Source organism: Cucumis sativus, chromosome 7, assembly GCF_000004075.3.
Source record: "Cucumis sativus cultivar 9930 chromosome 7, Cucumber_9930_V3, whole genome shotgun sequence".
NCBI lineage: Eukaryota > Viridiplantae > Streptophyta > Magnoliopsida > Cucurbitales > Cucurbitaceae > Cucumis > Cucumis sativus.
In genome coordinates, this window is record NC_026661.2 from 4858058 (window position 1) to 4880272 (window position 22215).

General features: G+C 31.9%; 2 protein-coding genes, 1 long non-coding RNA gene and 2 other non-coding genes across 5 annotated transcripts in view; 2 read left to right on the forward strand and 3 right to left on the reverse strand.

The window, feature by feature from the left end:
* Positions 1 to 7795, reverse strand: part of LOC116405058 — a 9250-nt gene extending 1455 nt beyond the window's left edge. Inside the window, exons 1-3 of the long non-coding RNA XR_004218113.1 lie at positions 7631 to 7795; positions 7227 to 7279; positions 1114 to 1212 (exon numbers count right to left, since the gene is read on the reverse strand). This is a non-coding gene — a long non-coding RNA (uncharacterized LOC116405058). The remainder of the gene's footprint in view (positions 1 to 1113; positions 1213 to 7226; positions 7280 to 7630) is intronic.
* Positions 759 to 830, forward strand: TRNAP-UGG. The gene has a single exon. It is a non-coding gene; the product is annotated as a tRNA-Pro (tRNA).
* Positions 1528 to 1599, forward strand: TRNAP-UGG. Its single transcript has one exon. It is a non-coding gene; the product is annotated as a tRNA-Pro (tRNA).
* Positions 7796 to 8971: 1176 nt separating the features above from the next.
* Positions 8972 to 12164, reverse strand: LOC101214940 (ADP-ribosylation factor-like protein 8a). The gene is made up of 6 exons (XM_004136888.3): positions 11856 to 12164; positions 10657 to 10738; positions 10517 to 10549; positions 10262 to 10383; positions 9643 to 9804; positions 8972 to 9451 (listed from the first exon to the last, which is right to left on the reverse strand). The coding sequence occupies exons 1-6, from the start codon at positions 11891 to 11893 to the stop codon at positions 9334 to 9336; spliced, it is 555 nt and encodes a 184-aa protein (XP_004136936.1). The 5' UTR covers positions 11894 to 12164; the 3' UTR covers positions 8972 to 9333.
* A 2059-nt stretch (positions 12165 to 14223) lies between these two features.
* Positions 14224 to 19789, reverse strand: LOC101212207 (endo-1,4-beta-xylanase 5-like). The gene is made up of 7 exons (XM_004137036.3): positions 19735 to 19789; positions 19104 to 19150; positions 18819 to 19041; positions 17959 to 18122; positions 17628 to 17726; positions 15880 to 16668; positions 14224 to 14820 (listed from the first exon to the last, which is right to left on the reverse strand). Exons 1-7 carry the CDS (start codon positions 19787 to 19789, stop codon positions 14449 to 14451), a joined length of 1749 nt encoding a protein of 582 aa, XP_004137084.1. The 3' UTR covers positions 14224 to 14448.
* Between the last annotated feature and the right edge of the window lie 2426 nt (positions 19790 to 22215).

The following is a 22215-nucleotide window of genomic DNA, read 5'->3' on the forward strand; positions in this document are numbered from 1 at the left end:
TCAAGTTTAACTAAGTTTTAAGGAATTTGGTGATTGATCATTGAAGTGTTGATCTAAAATTTTGGAAGAAAAAAATGAGGCCAAAATGAACCAAAGTAAAAGAACCAAAATATATGTATTGAAAGTACAATTATTAGAATTAACAAAAGTTGAAAGTATATGAACCTAAATAAACTAATTATTTCCAAAGTAGTACAAGTCTATAACCAAAATAATATTTAAACCTGCAATAACTTTTCATAGATCTAGAATTGAACATTATAATCATCTCTCCGCATATTTCTACCCAATCCACAGGAAGGAATTCAACTAATAAGATTATAGGTAGAAGGAACTGGTAAATTATGCTACAGTAAGAAGCAATAACACAACTCCTGGTACTGAAAATATATAGATGTTATTCAACATGTCTGACCAAATCTTTAGCATTCTATATTAGCTTTACTTTGTGTGTTCAAAACGGTGGTTCAAGTGAAACTTTTAAACTAAAATTGGTATTAGGGATTAGCTTCCAACAATATTTTCTTCTCTCCCAATTGACTGGTATTTACCTACTTCTGTATACCTAATTTGAGAATTGTCCAACTTTGCAGCTGTCTTGGCACATAGATTTCATTAATGACCACTTTCTTTGTTGATCAGTCCTCAGCAAAGTCATAGAGATTCGATTAACAATTTTCCGCATTTGATAGATAAAATAGAATTTATAAGATGATGATGAAGAGATTTATGAAAAATTGGATTGACTATCATGAGGAGGGCATTTGGTCTAGTGGTATGATTCTCGCTTTGGGTGCGAGAGGTCCCGAGTTCGATTCTCGGAATGCCCCAATTTGAGTAAATGTGATTACATCTAATTTTGTGAAAGTTCTTTTTTTTTTTTTCCTTTTCCTGAGGAACATGATGCATCTTACAAGCAGCAAAACCATTATCTTAGTTTCACATTGCTGTAAGTTCAGGGGATAAATTGGTTTTAGACACTGTAGAAAAACCAAATATGCTTCAACTAAAGGCAACAACTCCTCCCTCCCCACTCCCCCCAATGCACCAGAAATATAGCTCTGATAAATCAAGATGCATATAAAAAATCTGGGCATTCTAAAGTTGTCTTACTTGTGCTTGGGATGTGTGGTTTGGTGAAATTTTCAAACAACTTGCATTATGGAATAACTTCAACGGCTTTTTCTCCTTTCCTTAGTCATGTACCAACTCCTGTATAAAAGATTCAGGAATAATCAAGCTTTGCAGCTGTATAGATCTAAAGAGTATAAAATAGTAATACTTGCACATGGATTCATTGAAATTCACTTTCTTTATTGATCAATCTTCAGAAAATACAAATGTTTATAGTAAAAATTTCCATGTTTGAAAACGCAAATTGAATGAATAAAATAATGATGATGCTCCTACAGAAAACCCAATCCTGATGTAGAAAATAGATAAAATAAGGACCTCAGGGAAAACAGAAAATAAATATATATATAAAAAAATGTTGTATAACAATGGAAAATAATTAGATTTCAACAAGGGCATTTGGTCTAGTGGTATGATTCTCGCTTTGGGTGCGAGAGGTCCCGAGTTCGATTCTCGGAATGCCCCATGTTTTTCAGTTGAGCTATATTTTTGTTAGCAATTAGAGTATCTCAGAAATATTGGATATCCACATTGTGACAGGAAAGGATTACTATGCAAAACATATATCCCACCCTGTTGCATTTTGTTAGGTTTAGATTGTTCCACTATGTTCTATCCATCAAAACAGAAATCCATTCTAGCCAGACAGCAAGCAAGTCCTTGGTTTATTCCCAAGTTGACTTGACTATAAGTAGTTTAAAAAACAGATGAACCCCTGTAATCTTTATGGAAACAGATAAATCAATCCTTTCGGTACCAACAATGAATAACAGCAATTAACCATTAGACCCACACTACAATACAATTGCTTGAAATGGTATGTTTCTAAAAACATGAAAGATTCAATTGCTATAATAAAATCCACTTGATTCAAAAAAAAAAATTCAAGGAATTACAGCCTAAAGGAAATTCAAAGAGCTCCCATCTCTCCCTATACTGCACTATCAAATCATAAGCAAAACTGCCCTTTGCTTACAAGGACTTTTTTTTTAAGGGAAACAAGTCTCTTATTAAAAATAAGTGACACTATAGCTCATAGTACAAGAGGGTTATACAATGAGCAAAAGAAAATTTAGGATCAGCAAGGACTTTCTAAGTACTATTATTGATAAATGCCCTTGCCTTAGTTATTAACTGAACATCTCCTATATAGGGTAAATAAAATAATCTGGATAACAAGTTCCATCGTTCCAGTTTTACATTAAGCAAGCATACAAGAAGTTCTGAATAATAAGTTCCAGGACGTAAGACTAAGATTTAAAAGGAATAACAATAATGGACTTCTAGAAAACTAGAACTTAAAAAATAATATCTACAATAATATGACGCCAAGAACATGTTAATCAACTGCTGACAAGTATGGGAACACTGGATAACAAGTTCCATCGTTCCAGTTTTACATTAAGCAAGCATACAAGAAGTTCTGAATAATAAGTTCCAGGACGTAAGACTAAGATATAAAAGGAATAACAATAATGGACTTCTAGAAAACTAGAACTTAAAAATAATATCTACAATAATATGACGCCAAGAACATGTTAATCAACTGCTGACAAGTATGGGAACAAGAAAGGCCATTTGGTCTAGTGGTATGATTCTCGCTTTGGGTGGGAATGCCCCACTAGTTTTTTCCAAACTTCAAGGAAAGAATTTGGAAGATCCCCCCCCCCACCACCACAATTTGCTAAAATTTCCTATATCTTACTTCACACAACAAAAGTTTGACAAGAATTAAATCACGGATCAGTTTCATGATGTAAAATGAATAAATTTCATCCATTGCACATCGGTATCATTTATGTGCATTTTTACATGCTTACTTCAAGCAAACAATCATTTGGTATGAATAACCATTTCCAACGTATGAAAGCTGGCAGACCTTATCCAAATAAAATACAGCAATAATGAATTCTGATGATGATAGAAAACATATACTAAATATAAAGTTATAGAGTTACAGCTTGATTGAAAAATGAAACCCCAATACTTGAGAAAGAAACATTAACAGATGCAATCCATCTCCAATCAAATTTTCTTTTCTTGAGACAACAAAGATCTACGTGTAGGAGTGCGTGTATAGATAGAAAAATCAATTACTACAGTCCTTATCCCTCTACATCATTATTGGGGATTTGGTCATATGATTCTCGTTTAGGGTTTGAGAGGTACCTAGATCAATTTCTCAGAATAACCCGCTTCAACTAGTTATCTTATCAGTTGTTCCACTCGTGCAATCAACTTATTGTCATGATTGTTGGTCAGAGTAATTTTAGCATTATGAAATCAGAAAAATTAGGTTCTAAGAATATGACTTAAAACTGGCCTACTCCCAAGATTCCACATTAAATAAATGGTAAATATATAAACATGTGAGTTTACATTATACTGGGGAAAATTAGTTCAAACCTATAACCTCAATTGAACTCCTGCTTACGAGGAAGAGGCAATTTTCTTGTATCAGAAAGGCCTGAATTTTATTTCTATGGGTAAATAGTAGCAAGATAATAAAAATAACAATATTAAGCTTATACAATATTAGGAACAACAATCTCTCCAAAATATCTCCACAATAGCATGATATTGTCTACTTTGGACATAACCCTCATGACTTTGCGTTTCAAGTTTATACCAATGGAGATAGTTGTCCTCACTTGTATACTTATGATAATCCCCTTATCTAATTAACTTAGGATTTTGGTCACATGTCCAATAATCCTTCTTCTGCTCGAACAAAAGACCACCAAGTCTCCCTTCAAATATTTATCCATTTGTATACCTCTCATCTAACCAACTCCTCTCACAAGAGCATACCGCTTATCAATAAAGTTTAATCACAGATGGGTCACACCATGACTACTTTTGAGACTTGTCTTTGTTTGGCACTTGGGGATTCAGGGGCATGGCTTTGATACCACATGTTAGGGACAATGATCTCTCCAACAAATATCCAAAACCACAATGGTACGATATTGTTCACTTTGGGCAAAACTCTCACGACTTGCATTAGGTGAAACCAAAAGACTTCACACCAATAGAAATAGTTATTCTCACTTATACATAATCGTCCCTCTATCTATTCAATGAAGGACTTTGCTCGCATTACTAACATCCAGGGTGTTACTGGCGTAACACAGGTCTATGGGTTTAAAATGTAAAACAGAGAAACGTCAATCCTCTTGAACCCTCCATGAAACAGAATACGATAAGTGATCACTTGTGGGCAGTGGATCCAGTCTTCTGATGTTTGCTTTGGATGCAGTAAGTTCAGAGCACAAGTTCTGGAAGTTACAGTTCAAATACCATTTTGAATCGATAGGTTTCAGCACCCTCCCATTTCTCTGAATTGCACTAGGAAGAGGGTGAGGGAGGAAAATCCAGTTATTAGATACTGGGAAGAAACTTTGTAGCTAGGGCCCATTACTATTAAGCTAATTACATAGGAGGTAATACGCTAAGTAAAAGAGGGAGTTAAGTAGCTATGATGTAACCTTGTAAAGGTACTTCACTGCTTCAATAGTTTGCTGGATTAGGTGAGAGATCTCTTTATCCATAAGCCACTGCTCCCATTTTTAGTGCTAAGCTGATCTGTGTCTGTATAAATAGAGGCGTTGAGCATTTTATTTTGTATGCTTGGTAAGCATTCAAAAGCAAGAGAACTATGTAAGAAGTTTGAGACTTGTGACAAGACAAATCCATTTGTGTAGAATTTTCTCCTTCATCCTTTAGTAATCTTCTTCAACTTTGCAGTGGAATTTCCAGCGTCAGAGAAAACAGAACATATCCCACTTCAAAAGGGTGAAGCATGCATTTTCCACTATTATTTCTCTTCCTTTGCATCTATTTTTGCAATGCCTCTTTTTTTCCTCTTTATTGAAGTTATAGAAGGGACTTAGAGCATAAACGCTTTACAACTTCAAAAACTTTAGCATATGTCAAAGGCAGGAAATGCATCAAGTACGAGAGGATCATCAAATGAGATAGTAAAATATGCTCAGAAGAACGCTGCAGAATGAACTGACTTAAATTCTTAAAAATAGACGTTATTAATGATGGACTCTTCATTTAGTAAGCAGATTCAGAGTTAGAGTTCATGTAAGTTTTAAAAGAGTTCTTTCACAAAATTACCGATAAACTGAAGCCATAATAGGTCAGATATATTGTTGTTGGAAGACTTATGGTTTGCACTAATGCTCCATATTCAACTAAAGAATTGCAATATGGTTAGTTTTGCCATTGCCGCTCAATGACCAAAACAATAGTAGTGAAACAAAAGAAGCAAATAGCCTATCAAAAAATTCTGAGTGATGAATTTAATTTCAAACTCCAAAAGCCTTGCTTGAATCCCAACACAATTAACTAAAAATTTAGATTCAGGAAAGAAAAATATATACATATATTAACATCTTAAAATATGTACCAACAGTTTAGAGCAGATATGAAATAAGATAGAAGTCAGTATCCATTCTACTGTATTATATGTAGTCCTAAAAAACATCTAGAGAATTAACTCTATGGGAAAAAAGGTAGCAAAGCTAAAGCTTGGTTGGAATCTTGGAAGTGAGAATAGCTAATTGGACATGTAAATTTTAAAATCCCAATAACATATATAAGTTCAAAAATGAGAACATCAAGTGAAATACAACCAGAAAAATGAGAAATAGATTTGAGCATTTCCCCCTTCCCCCTTATTTGTTACTACCTTCATCCCTCTCTGACCGCTATAATAAATTTTGCAGAATCCAAATTGAGTCAGCTTAAGGTTTAAAACTTACAACTGCAGAAACAGTAGATACTGACAATAAGGTAATTCAGTGATTTATCCGAATATAGCCCAGTCCAAGATAGATTGTATAGAAAGCAGACAATAAGGTAATTTCATAAGGCTAAGGAAGAAAGTAGGATTATTGTTATTTTGGCGCAAGAGGTTCCAAGTTTGGTTCTATGAATGCCCCAATTAGTATTGAAACTTTTTAACTTCATACTCTGATATTTTTCTAAATAATATGTTAAGATACAACCTAATAATAGTACTCAAGAACAACAAAGAACACTAAAGATAATTCCAAATTGCAATATCTAAAGAAGTTACGATATAGCGGAGCCTTCAGAGGCATACTCTCCTAAATTCCCCAAAGGAAATCCCACCAATTTTTTCACACCTTGCTCTCAATTCACTCCCTTTATAAAACAAAAAGCTCTGACAAACTTACAACCTATATACAAGTATGCCCCTTTTAATAACCTACTAATAGTCCACCAATAATCCCACTTTCTTCCTAGCCAGGAATCTTCTGAATCCAACTAGACTAATAAGAATAAAAAATGAATAAACCAGCATTCATGTCAATATAAGTTACAACAATGGAGATATTGAATTGACAGCTCATTCACCAAATGTTTGCCTAACCTAGTCGCCTCCTTGCATTGAATCAACACTTCTACTTCTAGGAGTTCAATGAAAAATAGGAATAGAAATATATCATCTGAATCCAAAAACATAGAGAGAGAGAGAGAGAGAGAGAGAGAGAGAGAGAGAGAGAGGGTGACAGGCTGAGTATCCTAACATTGTACAAGTACTCAAATGTTCCATCACTATCAACCACTAGCCAAGCAAACAATAACTTGTTTTGTAGCATTGAAACATAAGCAAATACAAGCTCAATGATTGTACTACACTACAATCTATTACACATCAATGCATTAAGTTCTAAACCGTAATATCGTCTATATATTGCCGTATATAGCAGATGGAAAGCCGATTGTTAAATTAGAACATATAGCAATAAAAGGCAAACAAGGCAGGAAAAGCAAGCCAAGAATTCATCTAGCAGTGTATTCTAGACTTCCCTACAATTCATCAACCAAAATGCACAAGTATTATATTCGACAAAGTCAATAAACAAAAAACAAAAAAAAAAACAAAAAAAAAAACAAAAAACAAAAAAAACTTAAACTAAAACAGAATTTAATCTGCCAAAACGATTGCATTCAGGAAAAACAAATACATTAAAGAAGAAAACTACAAAATAAACCGCAAAAGAGAAAAACCAAAAAACCAGCAATTAATTTCAGATGTGCTTTTAATTTCTAACCTCTAAATACACCTCGTATCAGCTTCCACCATCGATTAGCAGCTCCATAAGTACTGATAGAAAGAAAATGAAAAAGCTAAGAATCTCCAGCCGCAATGGCAGCATTCCGTATCTCGTATCAAGAATCATAGCAGACGTTCCAAGTTCAAGAAAAGCAACTAGACTAAATAGAGAAAATAAAAAAGGCGGCAAATGAAATTGAAGCATGAGTTAAACAGTACATAAAAGGAATATGAATCCCCAGCCGAAATGACTACATTCCACATCTCGAATCAAAAATCACAGCAAGCAAACGCTCCAAACACATACAAAGCAAGTAGACAAAATATAGAAAAGAAAGGCATAAGTTAAACAGTTCAACAGCAAGCGATTTGGTTTGTGCTACGAATTTCTAAGTTGCCAACCTTGAGTGATACACGCCGAATGAGCTTTCACCATTGCAGTACCGATTTTAGATAGAAAGAAGAAGAAGAAAAAAAAGTATAGAAATGTCCGCAGAAATCGTGAGTGAGAATTCTCCGCCGTAATGGAATTTGAAGCGGAAAAGCCAAACAAAGGCGAGACACACGGGGGCGGGCGCGCGTTTTTGTAAAAAGTACTTATGAGTTTATAAAGAAAAGAAGTTGGTGGACAGGTGGTGCGTGGCGGGAAATGTTCCACAGCAGCTTCTTCCATATTTGGACAAGAGGATGTGATATTTTCGTCAATATTTTTCTAATGTATGAACTGAATTAATGTTTCATTTATAATTCTTTTTCAAAAATTTTAGACATTCAAATTTTCTCTATATTTTGTCACTCAACTAAACTCGTTGTTGTTAATATTTCAAGCATTGCTTTTGTTCATAATTTGGCATATATTAATTTGAATTGAAATATTGTTTTAGTTTTAGTACTTTTAAAATTTGTTCTTGTAATTTAAAAACTTTTAATATTAATTACATTCAAGATAAAATAATTTAGTCTCTCCTGCTCCAAAACTATATTCTCACCAAAACATAAATTTTCTTACTATGAAATTTATTGTTTTAGATTTTTTTTTAAATTAAAACATTGTTGAAAATATTTACAAATATAACAAAATATTATTTTTTTTTATTGAAGTTTATAGTTGTCGATCACAAATAAAAAGTAAAATTTTATTATATTTATAAATAAGTTAAAATTAAATAAATATCTTTTCGTAAAATTTAGATTTAAAAGACTAAATTTATGTCGTCTATCACGAATAAAAAGTAAAATTTTGTTATAGCCACCAAAACTATAATTTCACATTACTAAGTAAGGTAAAATTAAACAAATATCAAAATACATGAGTCAAGGTAGCATTTTAACCATTAAACTTCAAGCAAAATTTCTATCGTCCTTAGATGTCTCGACTAGGCAAGTGAATCTGAATGTTGTTTTGAGACTCGAACTTCCATAGAATACCTAGACTGGGTGCAAGATAGGGCAGAGGAGAACATGAGCAGCCTATTTTCAAGTTGATCTTGGAGTGTCTTTCTTGAATAAAGACATCAATCATCTCGAACCCAAATGGTTTCTTTCTCGTGTAGGGAGAAAAGCTACCTAAAAGGCATTTGTTATCTTATCATTTCAACTTGCCCTACAACATAAATGCTATAAAATAGAAAACAGGAGTCCTTTGAATATATAATGTAGCGGTAATACATCCATATATGAAAATCATATCACCCTCGACCAAATAAAACGTCGTAGTGTGTGCTAACGGAGAGGAGAGAGGGATTTTCAACACGTTAGTCCATGAAACAGATAGAATCATACACAAAGGGAAAAATGTTTAGAAGACAATCCACATCGTCAAATGGAAGTTATAGCAACAATCAAAATCAAGCTCTGTTTTCCCTCCTTTTTCTTTTTTCCTTCCAACAAGAGAATCACAGCCCTCATCAAATACAAATCTAAACCAATGTACATAATAGGTATGTGCGAAGGTATAAACACAGCAACAGGACAGGGAAGTTGGATATTCATATATCAGCAAAAGTTCAGATGGACAAGAACAAGTGAACAACTGACATATTTGCCAACTGGAAACATGCCCCTCACAATTAGGCGTTGGAAGCGGAAATTGCAGCCACTGCAGCTTAGTTTTTCGACTTTGAATGCTTTACGAGCCAATCGATGACCGTATCGATATTGGTTGAGTTCTTGCAGGAAATCATATAGCAACAGACTTCTCTATCAGTGATAGACTTGAGTCCCCTGCAACGTGAAGAGGCATCTTTAAGAATCACAGGAACTGACTAAAAAAAATTTCACGAACACATGCGTTAAGATATTTTACTTTTTACATGTTTAGTCATGGAGATTGATATTTAGATGAGAATCATGCAACGTCATTGCAGAACAGTTCCTTATTAGTATTAGCTCAAGATTTAAAAGTTTCAACTTACATTCGTTCTGTGAGATCCGACTTAGAGAGAGCTCCTTGTTTGTCAATCTTGTTACCCAATACCAGCAATGGGATTCCATTAAGTGAAGGCTTACTCAACAAGTCATGAAGCTCACTTCTTGAAACGGACAAGTTCTCGTAATCAGCAGCATCCACAACATAACTGCAAAACAAGAAGTCAGTAGCAGTGACAGTTTAAAAACAAAATAGAGTAAGCAACAAACGGAGCATTTGATTCATGTATTTATATTTAAAAAACACCTTCAACCAATATTTTTAGCATTGGACATCAAAATTTTCAGAAACCTTGCTAAAGCTATAGGAGTTGAAGAAACAAAATTCTATACATGGTTGGAAAGGGCAGAAGAAAGTTTGGTGGATTAAGACACGGCAATATCTAGTGCCAAAAGATGGACCTCGTAACTAAAGCAGCAACCTCAACTAGTTAGAGTCAGGCAAGAAAGTTTTAAGCAGAAACCTAGCAAAGCAAAGAAATCTTCTCTGTCAACAAAAGAACAAGTATCATAGAACCACTGCAGGAACTTAAACAACAGTGAAGGAATACTGCAAAGTATATTAGCAATTGTTGCGTGTAAAGTATGGAAGTATGGGTAACATACACAATGGCAGAAACTGCACGACAATATCTTTCCCACATGCTACGGAACCTTGGTTGGCCTCCAAGATCCCAAAGCTTTATTGTTACATTTCCTTTTGTCACCTTCTTCATGTTAAATCCTACCTGCAGATGAAAGTATGATTTGAGTTGAACTGTAGGAACAAGCTATGGTACAAAATTAGATAACAGAGCAAATCAAAAGTGGTTCCAATACAGAAGAACTGATGCAATTAAAAATCAAGAGGTAATAACGCACCGTTGGGATCATATCTTCACTGTATCCACCCGTCTGCAAATTTCATCGAAGAAGAGAAAATGGGCCATCAGCAGTAGCCAATATAAGGATGTAAATAACCAATAATAAGTATTTAGCATATGATTAGGTATAACACTTACTGCAATAACATTTACAAGTGATGTTTTTCCAGCATTCTGAAGCCCAATCAGGGATAATTCCATCTCTTGCTTGAAAAAGAGGCTGCGATAAGAAGAATTCTAAAATATGTCTTAACCCACAAAAGTGTGCATCACATAAAGAATCAAAAGGAACATAAATCATCTCTTGGTTCATTGTGCTTGGGGGTCATGTGCTAATTTAGTAGCAGAAACAATAGATTAAAGCTTACCACCCTTATCCTTAAACTATCATCTAATCAAATTGTTTGTCATAATCAACAGAAAGTAATTAAATAAACACCACAATTCAATTCTTCCTTCTCATTAAATAAATTACTTTCTAAATTTCTAATCAACATAAATGAAAATACCATCATTGCAAAAGCAATTTGACGAGTTCATTCATTGTTCTAAAATGCAGCCGCCAAATTAACTACAATTTCTTTGAGGTCATAATCAAAACTAAACAAGTAGGCCCCTAACCCCTTAACGTTAATATCAATTAGAAATTTAGAATAGTAAAGAAACTACCATAACCACTAGATGGAACAACTTAAATCTTGACTACACAAAACCCATGGTAAATAGGAATACCACCAAACCATCCTAATTTTCACATTGAAAATTAAAAACATAATTGTCATCTCCCTAATTCTCCATGTTATTGGAGAAGTACAACAAGCCATATGGTAATCAAAACCAATCCAAACCACACAAAACAACTCCGAACACCACAGCACAAATTGTTTTTTGAATATTAAACTTTAAAGCTCTAAAAAGTTCTATAAAAAATCGACAAAGTAAACGCCCATCATTTGTTTAATTCATCAAACCATCAGTTTCGGAATACAGCAGACGACAATTAACAGCTATCATCTAATTTAACCAAAATAACTTGCACCCCCGCCCATGTATAATCTTAAATTCCATTCAGCGGAGACGTTTCATTAGAAACCAGTGGAGAAACTTTCCATTTCAATCATCTAATTTTCAGAAGGAAAAGAAAACCACCAAAAAAATAAAATAGATAAACAAACCTCCTCTCCTACATTAGCTAATCCGAATCAAACGATTATTATCATTTGTATAATTGTCAGAGGAACGAACAAACCAACAGAATCACAGATGATTCAACAATAAAATAAGACACAACAGTCAATCAAAAGAAGAAGCGAGAAGAAAGAAGGAAGTCGTCATACCTTCGAAGCCAATTGAGAAACGCTTCCCACAAACCCATCGTCAACCAAAATGCTCAATAAACAAAAACGAAAAACTCCTTCCTCTTCTTCAGCTTCTTCAGCTTCTTCTTCTTCGTCTTCTTTTTGTTCCTACGTTCTAGGGTTTCGATCAACAAGAGAAAATCAATGTGGGAAAGCTTCGCCTTTCTTCCGCTCCTTTGCTGTAGATCAGAAAGGCAATTTGGCCATTCTCTTTTTGAAGCTCAAAGAGAGAAAGGGAGAGAGAGAGAGAGAGAGCGGAAAAGGAAGAAAGGCGATGGATGAATTTCGAATTATAATGGGGGAATGGTCTATTTTGGAAAGACCACGCGCCTATTATGGAAAGTGGTTGGCGTCAGCCATTTGTATTGGCTTTGTAAATACGTCGCGTGTTGTAATTGGTACGTTATTTAAACGCGCGAAATCTTGAGAAGAGAATGGTTTTTTATATGAGGTTGGTCAAAAAACGACGCAGTTTTAAAAGCTTAAAAATGCCAAAATACAGATGGATGGTGTTGAATGGCATGAAGTTAAAAGTTTTTCATTGTTAAATGTGAGGTTGTGAGTGTGGGGTTCCAAAGATATCATATTAGGGACTATATCTCATAATCTATCCATCTATGTATATAGATCAATCATTCGCTTTTATCAAACAATACACATTAACGGAGCGATTGACCTTAGGATTATACAGGAGTGAAGTGGATTATACGTCTGAAAGAATGATTATGGAAAACCTATCTCTCTTTCTCACTATTCCACTCCTTCTCACTCCTTCCTCAAACACATACTATCGTAATTCTTCTCCTAAAAGCATATCATCATAACATTATCTATCATACTTATTATAACACTAACTCTTTCATAAACTTCTTAAGAAGGTGTTTCGAGTAATAAGTGAGTTATTGTAATCTTAAGTTATAATAGTTTGTGTTCAAAGTTTAAATTATTTTAGTTTGAGAAGAAAATATTAAATATCGTACTCGATAGCCGTTTTTAAATAGTATTTACGTTAACTAATTAGAGTTTTTTTAACCATTTCAATTTGTTGTTGTGGTATTACATGATCACTATCTCAAACAACTTCTAAGTTCTAATTTTTAAAATCACGAGGACTAAATTTTATGTTTTTCGAAATATTAAGAACTAAATTTGCCATTAACTTTTGGAAACGGAGGAAAATTAAGATTCAACAGTTCAGTGATTTTTTTTTTTTCTAATATGTTGCAAACTATATGGGATTGATATTCCATGGCTATCTTGAGGCAAGTCAACTACTTTGATACCTCACATGATTGGTAGTTTATCAATGAAGGGTCCATATTCTAATTATTCTCACATGGTTTGTAATTTACAAATGAAGAATGGTGTTTGTTTAGAGAAGAAACACATCTTATTTAGCAAACCATGGGCTGAGAATAGTCATCCTAATTAAGCAGTCAAATCTTACTCGTTAGATCAAAATCTATTGATGTTAATAATTATGGTTTCTTTTAAATAAATGAACGATGGGTGCCAGTATAACAATTAGATTTAAAGTATTAGTAGATATAACACAAAACAAAAAAAATTGTTAATATGGTAAAATTTAGATCTAACTTTATGAGTCAATATATTGATAAAACTAATATGGTAGGAGTTTATGAACAATAAAATCTATCCATAATAGATTTTAATATATTTGTAATTATTAAAAAATGTATCGCTACATTGTCTACAAGTGACAATGATAGAAACTGATATAAATGTATTAGTGTATTTTAATGATATAATTTGAAATTTTGTTATATTTGTAAATATTTTTGGCATTTTTTGATATCTACAATGATAAAAGAAACAAGAGAAGTTTGTTTAATATAATTTTCAAAAATGAAATGGTTGATGAACTCTAACCTATAATTTTCTTCATTTATTACCAATTTGTATCCTTCAACATAGCAACCAAACCAAATTTTAAGGCGAAAACCCCTTGAAATTTAAATATGATTCTATGAAAATGAAAAGCTTACCAACAACCGACTCAATGACAAAAAAGATAGTAAATAATTAACTATACAACAATAGAAAGTCATGTATAGGTGATATGGTTTATAGGTATATTTATACATTTTTTTCATTTTACATTGTATACTATAATGCTTTGGATTGGACTGGCATGTTTGCTATTGCAACACCATCAAAATGATTAGCAAACAAGCCTCGATTTTGATCGATGTAACGTTTTCGTTGGACTGAAAAGGTTAGAAATCAATTAGGATTAAAAGTTGATTTCACCCTTGGTTTTCACTTTTCATCAAACCAAAGAGTACATTACATCAACCACTCATCAAAATGAGACAGAAAAAAGAAATCAAGTGAACTTACTTTGCACCTTTATTAACATTGAATGCTATGAAACAACAATGTGAAGCTAACTTGACTTTGAACTTTGTTACAAGCCAAGATCTGTCTATATCTAAAAATATCAAAGCTGTATAGTTACACCCTAATTTTATTCACCATTAGTATTCAATAAATAAACCAAGCTGTAGTGAGAGCAATTAGCTTTGAGAACGAACATAAAATGCACAAATGATCAGAATTCAACTTGAATAAGTAAAGGTGATTGTTGTTCTGATTCACCTTCAGATGCAGGAAGAACACTAAACTTCTGAGCATCGATGGAAGATTTGGCGACAGATGGGTGCGAGATTTTCATTTCGTATTCTCCATGGAAAAGTGAGGCTTCAAAGAAGCCATTAGAATCTGTTGTTGCTGTGATTGAGCCTTTGATTCCCCACTCTTTTAACAATTTGTCTACCACATCACCAGTTGGTAAGTTTCTGAAATTGTTGTCTGTCAAACACATTCGATAACATCCCCATGGTGCCCATGCCGACCAAATCACAATCCCATTCACTTTTGGATGAGAAAATCCCTCTCTTAGAACTTGCTCCAAGTTATATGCCTGTTTTTATCCATACAAAAACAAAAAACATCAGTTTGTATCACTACGTGAAGCATAGAAAATTCTTGGATCAATTGATTATGGGATCCATTCACAAACAATTGGGTTCCTCAAGGGCGTAGACGTTGTTTTCTTTCTCTTTTCTTTTTTTCTTTTAACATCTTATATGTTGAGCTCTGACAAATTGAGATAGTTTGCAATAGATAGATAGGAAGAAGCTTCAATTCTACAAGCTAATCAGTATAAATGACTTGATTTATATTGCTAAACTACCTCTAATCTCAACTTTAAATTCCAAAGTTGAATGACATTTAGATTTGGCTTTATTTGGGAACGTTATGACTTCTAAAATAACTGTTGGTCAAAGTACTATTGGAAAACCAGTTGTTTTTATATGAAGTGAACGTGAAAAGGTAGGAAACAAAAGAAACTTTCAAAGAGTGATAGTTTGAAAATTGATTTTAAAAGTGATTCTAAAATGTTTAAAATCACTTTTATCATTTATAAATATTTTTGCTCATTTAAAATGAACTTTAATTACATTGTGTCGATTGATTAAAAATATAACGAAAGTAATTTTAAATATAAAAAAAGTGATTTCAACCATTTCTAAATCAATCTCAATCATGCACCAAAAACATTGAGGATTTTCTCATCACTTTTCATGCATGAAGAATCAACCCCTTAAAACAAAGTAGAAGTTCCTGTAAGTTAATAGTTTACATGTTGGACTTTTAAGACAGAGCATCATATCAATCCTCACCCAAAAGTAAAGTTAATGGATTTGAGTATGGTTGATCCTGTATATGAATTTCAATAGTCTCAATCATTGACTAACTCCATTAAATTAATCTATCCCTTGACCAAAGCAAAAGCTAATGCATTGCAATATATTTGATTTTTGTAAGACGAGGTATATATGAACAAGACAAACTAATGATTCTACTTGTGATTTATTACGCATCCTACAATGATTTTTTATTCAAAACTCAGATAAACTCAACAGCTAGTTGGCAGAAGAAGCATTAATTTGTTCCAGTAAGATATGAAGAAGTGTACCTGATTAGCCGAGTTAGAAACATCAACTTCGGTGAGCCAGATCGGAACTCCAGCAGAACCAAGCGTATCAATGGCGGATCTCATATAAGCAATATTAGGAGAAGGACCGAAATGCGATTCCAGTCCAATCGCAAATCTGCCGCCCCTATTACCCGGAAACTTTCTTATAGTATCCAATTTCTGAAGATATCTAGCTGGAGAAGAAGCCGCATCGCCACTAGACTCGATGGTGTTAAACTCATTCAAAAACAACGGAATCGATTGATCGGCTTTCATCGCCCAATTATAGAACAAACCAGAAGCAGGCCACCCTAATTTGCTCTCGAAAAAATTAAAATGGAGATTCTCATTCTCCACATCCCAAGCAATCACTTGGCCTCGATACTTAGACATGACCGAATTGAGTCTCCGTCGAGCGGCACGGTAGAGAGCTGTGTTCGAAAGCGATTTCACCCAACCTTGAAGGAACTCTGGGTCGTCCCAAATGACATTGTGGCCACGGACGGCGATGTTGTGTTGTTTGGCGAAGTAGATCATGGCGTCAGAGACGGAGTAATCGACCCGGCCTGGGGTTTGCTCGTTGCTGTACCATTTCATTTCGTTCTCGAAAGTGGTGGTGGTGAAGCGGGAGAGGAACCAGTTCTGGTAAGGGGAATTGTTGAGAATGTTGCGGTTGATGGCGCAGCCGACTGGGAAACCTGGCCGCCATTGTCCTAAAGAAATGGTCGCATTGGGAAGAGGATTGCCTTCTTTGTTGAGCGTTTGGATTTTCACTCTCCTCTTTCGGTACTGTCAACCCCCCAATCACATTTTCAAACTTTAGGCTTTATATATTTATCGCTAAATAATTTAGGAAATTGAATAATTTTGAATTTCTAAACGAATTTAAATCCTTTTTTTACTCTAAAAAACTCAAATTCAAAAGTAAATTCATTTTCGAATAATATGACAAATTTATTTCACTCTTTTAATTACTTGGGAGACTTTTACTTCTTTTTAGAAAATTTGACAAAATGTTATGAAATATAGCACAATTACAAATCTTATTGATTGATGATAGATATTGATAGACAGTAGTATACTTCTATCAATCACATTGATAACTAATGAAAATTTATTAGTTTCTATGATCAATAGAATCTAAAATTTTGTTATAGCAAATAAATCTTTAAGTTTATTTTACTACATTTAAAAGTGATATCTTCAAAATAAATTAAAATATGTACAAGTTATAACAAATTTTTGGATTCTATCAAAAATAGTCACGAATATACTCCTATCATTGTCTACCATCAATGTCACTGATAGAAGTATATCAACGGCCATCAATGTCTATTATTAATATAATTTGAAATTTTTGTTATATGTTGTAAATATTTTGTCAAATTTGTTATTTTTTACAAATTTTCTTTTTTAATCTAAGTTTACTTTGAAAAATGGATGTTCACTAGGTAGAAGAAAAAGAATACGGTGCAAAAACTACTCCTAAAATATAATGTAATTGTATTTATATCTTCAAACTTTGTCAAAAGTGGTATTCTCAAACTTGTACACGTGTTAAAATTAGATAAATACAACAATTATTTAAGTTTGAGAAGTTAACTTTTATTATTTGAGATATCAATTTCTATCGTTAAGATGAGTTTAAAGGATTAAATTTAACATTATATAAATTTAAAGGTTAAACTTTGATAATTTTTTACGATGTAATTACAATTAAATATATATTGTGAAGCTAATTGATGTACCTTCTCAATGGCTTGGTCCTGATGAGCTCTCCATTGTTCTTGAGTGAATGGTTGCAATGAGACACTATCCACCCATATTTCCACTTTAGTATTGTTGCTCTGCACAAATTTTAATTAATATCAAGATCCATATATTACGAGCATTAAATAAATCCAATATTAATTACTATAAAGTTTTCTTAAAAACAGTTGAAATATACGTTACATTTTGACTTCAAACTTTGTCTTAATACCATTTTATTTAATAGATTTATGGTAACACTAAAACACTATTCAATTAAAAATAAATAAAGGTTAGAAAATATTGCTTTGAAGTGTTTTACGTTTTTACCTCAAAGTAGAGCTCAACCGGACCGGGTTCAGTGACAGTGAGGCCGCCCTTAAAGAAAGACCAGCAATTTGATTGGGCCACTGTGACTGCCACGTGTTCATAACCTCTTCTTGTTTTTATAACCGCTGCTACGTCAGCTTTCCCCTCGTTCACTTGTACCCAAGCTGCAAATTACGTAAACACCCATTCAATCTAGGAGTTTTTCAAAATTATAAAACATTAATAAATTAATTACAATTATTTTATCAAATATTATATTTTTGACATTTTTTCTTTAATTTTACATGTTTCTTTTTAAGATATTGTTTATATAAAGGTGGGAGAGAATCAACCATACAACTCCATGTTAGTTGAAACAATTAAATTTTCAACAGCTATTTAAGGACTATAAATATTATTATAGTTGGTGTTTCAGGTGTATTAATTTAGTTTAGAGTTATAATAACATGTGTTTGACACGTAGACTAATTTAGTTTGACAAGTGACTATTCAATGTCAAATAGTAAAACTCGTAACAAATAGTAAATATTGTAACAAACTAGTAGTTTTGAAATAGTGTTTACTCTAACAAGAGAAATCTAGAACCTTGGTGTTAGAATATCTCCATTTATTGTTGGTTAAGGGGTGTTAGTATTAGGATACCTCCATTTATTGTTGGTTACCTTAACAGATATCAAGAATTGTGTAGACTATACATAATAAATCTTTTATTGATATGCAAATGAATCGAGAGAGGTAACATATTATTTTTCCAATTGAAACTATGCTGCATTGACTATTAATTTAAGCTTATACCAACTATAGAGCCTAATTAAATATAAAGTCATAGAATGAATTGAGGGAAGAGAAAATTACAATACCTGAAAAGGTATAGATGATGTTTGAATGCAAGTGAAGAGTTTGAGAGAAAGTATCATAAGAATGGTTTCTTGAATGAGCCACTATGAATACATTCCCATTTGATTCTTCTCTATGCTCAATTTTTGCACTTCCAAATGGAAACCACCCTTTCAACCCATCCTTCATTTCTGGATTCTCAATTATCCCTCCCATGTATTGAGCACTTTCCGGGTTTACCAAACACTGTCCAAACAAAAATAAGAAAAAGAACAAATATAGAAAGTATACTAAATATTTGTAGCTACCTCTATATTAGCTGAGTAGTCGTATGTCAAAGCATTTGTCCCAAATCCTACAAATATAGAAAGAAAAGAAAAATTATATTATATATTTTGATTTTATTCGGATCATCCGATACAAATTACGATAGATATCAAAATGTCACTATAGATAAACTTTGAAAGACGATATTAATAGACACTAATGCATGCAAATAGTTGTTAATAAAATTTTGTTATATTATAAATAATTTACCCATCTTACCGTATTTAAACAAACATCCCTGTAAATTATATCAATACTTATATGAATGGCGAGTTTACATAGTTTAAATTTCATATGATGTAATATATACAAACATTTGAACCCATATTATATCTATATGTTAAACAATTTAATAACTATATTAAGATAAAACTAGCTATTATAATTACCTTTTTCTATATAAAAAAAAAGTAGATACAGAATAATAGACTTTTTTGAAGAAACGTATGCATTTTAAAAGTTGGTAAAGTTTGGAAATTATTGATGATTTAACCCTAAAACTATGTAATTAACAAGAAATACAATGTAATTTATGCTATACAAACTATACAAAACAAAAACAATTTTTTAAAAGTAAGAAACTAATTAATTAAAAGGCAAAAAAAGACAAACCTGAAGCAAGAAGAACAGCACAGAGAATGAGAGCCACGTTTGTTATCATCGCCATACCCATTTCTCTTTTCTATTTTTTCTTCAACAAATCAAAGAAGAAGGAAGAAGGAAGAAGGAAGAAGAAGAAGAAGAGAAAAGGGAATGGAGAATGATTTAATTAAAAGAGATTATCATAAATGGAATAATTAAAGAGTATTATTAGTATAGATTATATATAAGGGAAAGAAAAATAAAAGGAAAAAAGGAATGAAATTTTGCATGGGGGACAGATAGGTATATGTGTGTATATATATATATACGATGAGAAAGAGGTGGGGCAGTTATATATGGAAAAAGTTATGGGATTTTTCCATGTTTTTAATATATTTGGAACTTTTGGGTATTTATAACTGCAAATAAATTATTGTTTTTGGTCATTTGAATTTTTACCCTCTAATATTTATGTTTGTGTGTTTTTGTATTTATAAATAGAAATAGTTTTTGGTCAAACTTTCTGTTTTTTTAAAAAAATTATTTATTGATTTATAGAATCAAAGTAATTCTAATCTGTCTTCAAAACAACGAAGGTTTTCAGACCATCCCCTCTTTTAGGTATAATTGAAGTAATATTTACAAAATTCAATAAATATATTAATTTTTTTTAGAAGAATTTTGTAACAAAAATTCAAGTGATAACGTGCAATCATTTTTTAAAATATAGATTTCATATTAGAGCAATATTGAATTACTACTGAAAGCAAAATTCTTTCGAGATTGAATAAAATAAATGCATAATTCTTTAATCATGGGTCATATTGGTGCAATTAAGACCAATAGATTGAATGATTAAATTACGCAAAAATCTTTTATTCTAGGGCATCTTAAGCCAATGTATAGTCGATATCGATCAGATAAAATAAAGGCAAAACTCTTTTATCTTGAGTCATCTATGTGCAATTAAGGTTCGTGATCGAATAACTAAATACAAAAGTCTTTCATTTCAAGACATCTTAGGACAATATATGCTCGATACCATGTATCAAAATCTACACGATAATGTATCGCAGTCGTGTGACCGATTTATCAAGTGTTTTGATTGGAGTAATTTTGGTATTTTACATTGCAAGCTAATGAATTTTTTTTCTTTTCAAAATTATTCTATACATTATAAATATTTCGTCGGTTGTTATATTAAAAAAAAATCATTTTTTATTGATAAAAAAATAGATACTCAAAATTATAGTTTTTTTTTTTATAAATAAAAATAAAAATTGGGTGAAAATGATCACTATGCTTTTTATTAATATTTAAAAAGCCAATATACGGTCACAAACAACACCAAATTCAGTTTTTTTAGCATAAGGAGAGTGGAAATTTGAATCAAGAACGACCTTTTGATGCAAATAGATGGAGTGTTTAAAGTCTACCAAAATAATTCTAAACATACCCTTAATTTACAATTTAAATTTCTAATTACTTGCATAATGTACTACATATAGGGTGTTATGAAGGCTTTTATAGTGACTAAGGTAGGTTACAACCAAAATTGAAATTTCAATTAAAGAAAACATTAGGTAATCAATGTTAGAAATTTTAAACTGAAAATTTAACCTTTTCTAATTTCCTCAAATTATCATGAAGTATACTATTGTAACCTAATTCCAAATTCTCAATGGTGTAGCTCTTTCCAATTTATTTATTTATTTAATAGACTAAGGTCAAATAAATATTAGTAATTATTATTTTTATTATTAAATTGGAATGTTTTAATTTAGGAAATTGGCAAAATTAATGTTTTTAATTCCTTTTTTTAAAATTTTGATTTTGGGTTTGACAATTCAAACTTTCCCTTTTAGGTTTATTTTTATTTAGTAAAATTTCACCTGTCAAACTTACTTAAATGAATTCTAATATAATTAGTTTGCAATTTGAATTAAAAATACTTATAAAATTCGGTACATAGATTATAAAAAAATTTCCTAACGAAGGACATTTTTTTAAATAACAAAATATTTAAATTAGTTTGATAAATTTCTTTATATTTTGTATTTTCTTTTTTTTGCTATCCATAATAAAGTTATTATAGTAATTGACAAGTTTTATAAATATTAGTAATAAATTCGAGCTAGACAGATTCGTAAATATTGAAATTTTTTAACATTTGTGTAATATTATGTCTTAATTTGTTCCATTCATGAAAAAAAGAAAAAAAAACCTCCAATTTAAAATTGAAATACACCATGGAGTGATTTTAGAACAACAAAGTGTAATTATTCCAATGTTTTTATACCCAACTCTTAAAAAAGTGATTTTTGTTAATTTAATTTCATTCAATATATATATAAAATAAGAAAAAAAAAATAGAAAAGGTATTATGAAATACCTTAGAAATGATATGTCGAATTATATTTGTTTTCTTTTCTTTTTGGTACCTAGTAGGCTTCGATCTAATGACCAGAGGGTTGAACTAAATTAAAGTGCAACTTCTCAAAGCCATCAAAC

Bases quoted from the DNA above. Each gene is read 5' to 3' on its own strand.
- LOC101214940 (XM_004136888.3), bottom strand. From the start codon at position 11,893: ATGGGTTTGTGGGAAGCGTTTCTCAATTGGCTTCGAAG. The intron at 10,739-11,855 runs GTATGACGACTT...TTCTTATCGCAG, and splicing joins TTTCTCAATTGGCTTCGAAG to CCTCTTTTTCAAGCAAGAGA. The intron at 9,452-9,642 runs GTAAGTTGAAAC...TTCACGTTGCAG, and splicing joins TCGGATCTCACAGAACGAAT to GGGACTCAAGTCTATCACTG.
- LOC101212207 (XM_004137036.3), bottom strand. From the start codon at position 19,789: ATGGCGATGATAACAAACGTGGCTCTCATTCTCTGTGCTGTTCTTCTT. The intron at 19,042-19,103 runs GTAGCTACAAAT...TTGTTTGGACAG, and splicing joins ACTACTCAGCTAATATAGAG to TGTTTGGTAAACCCGGAAAG. The intron at 18,123-18,818 runs GTATTGTAATTT...CGTAATTTGCAG, and splicing joins CATCATCTATACCTTTTCAG to CTTGGGTACAAGTGAACGAG.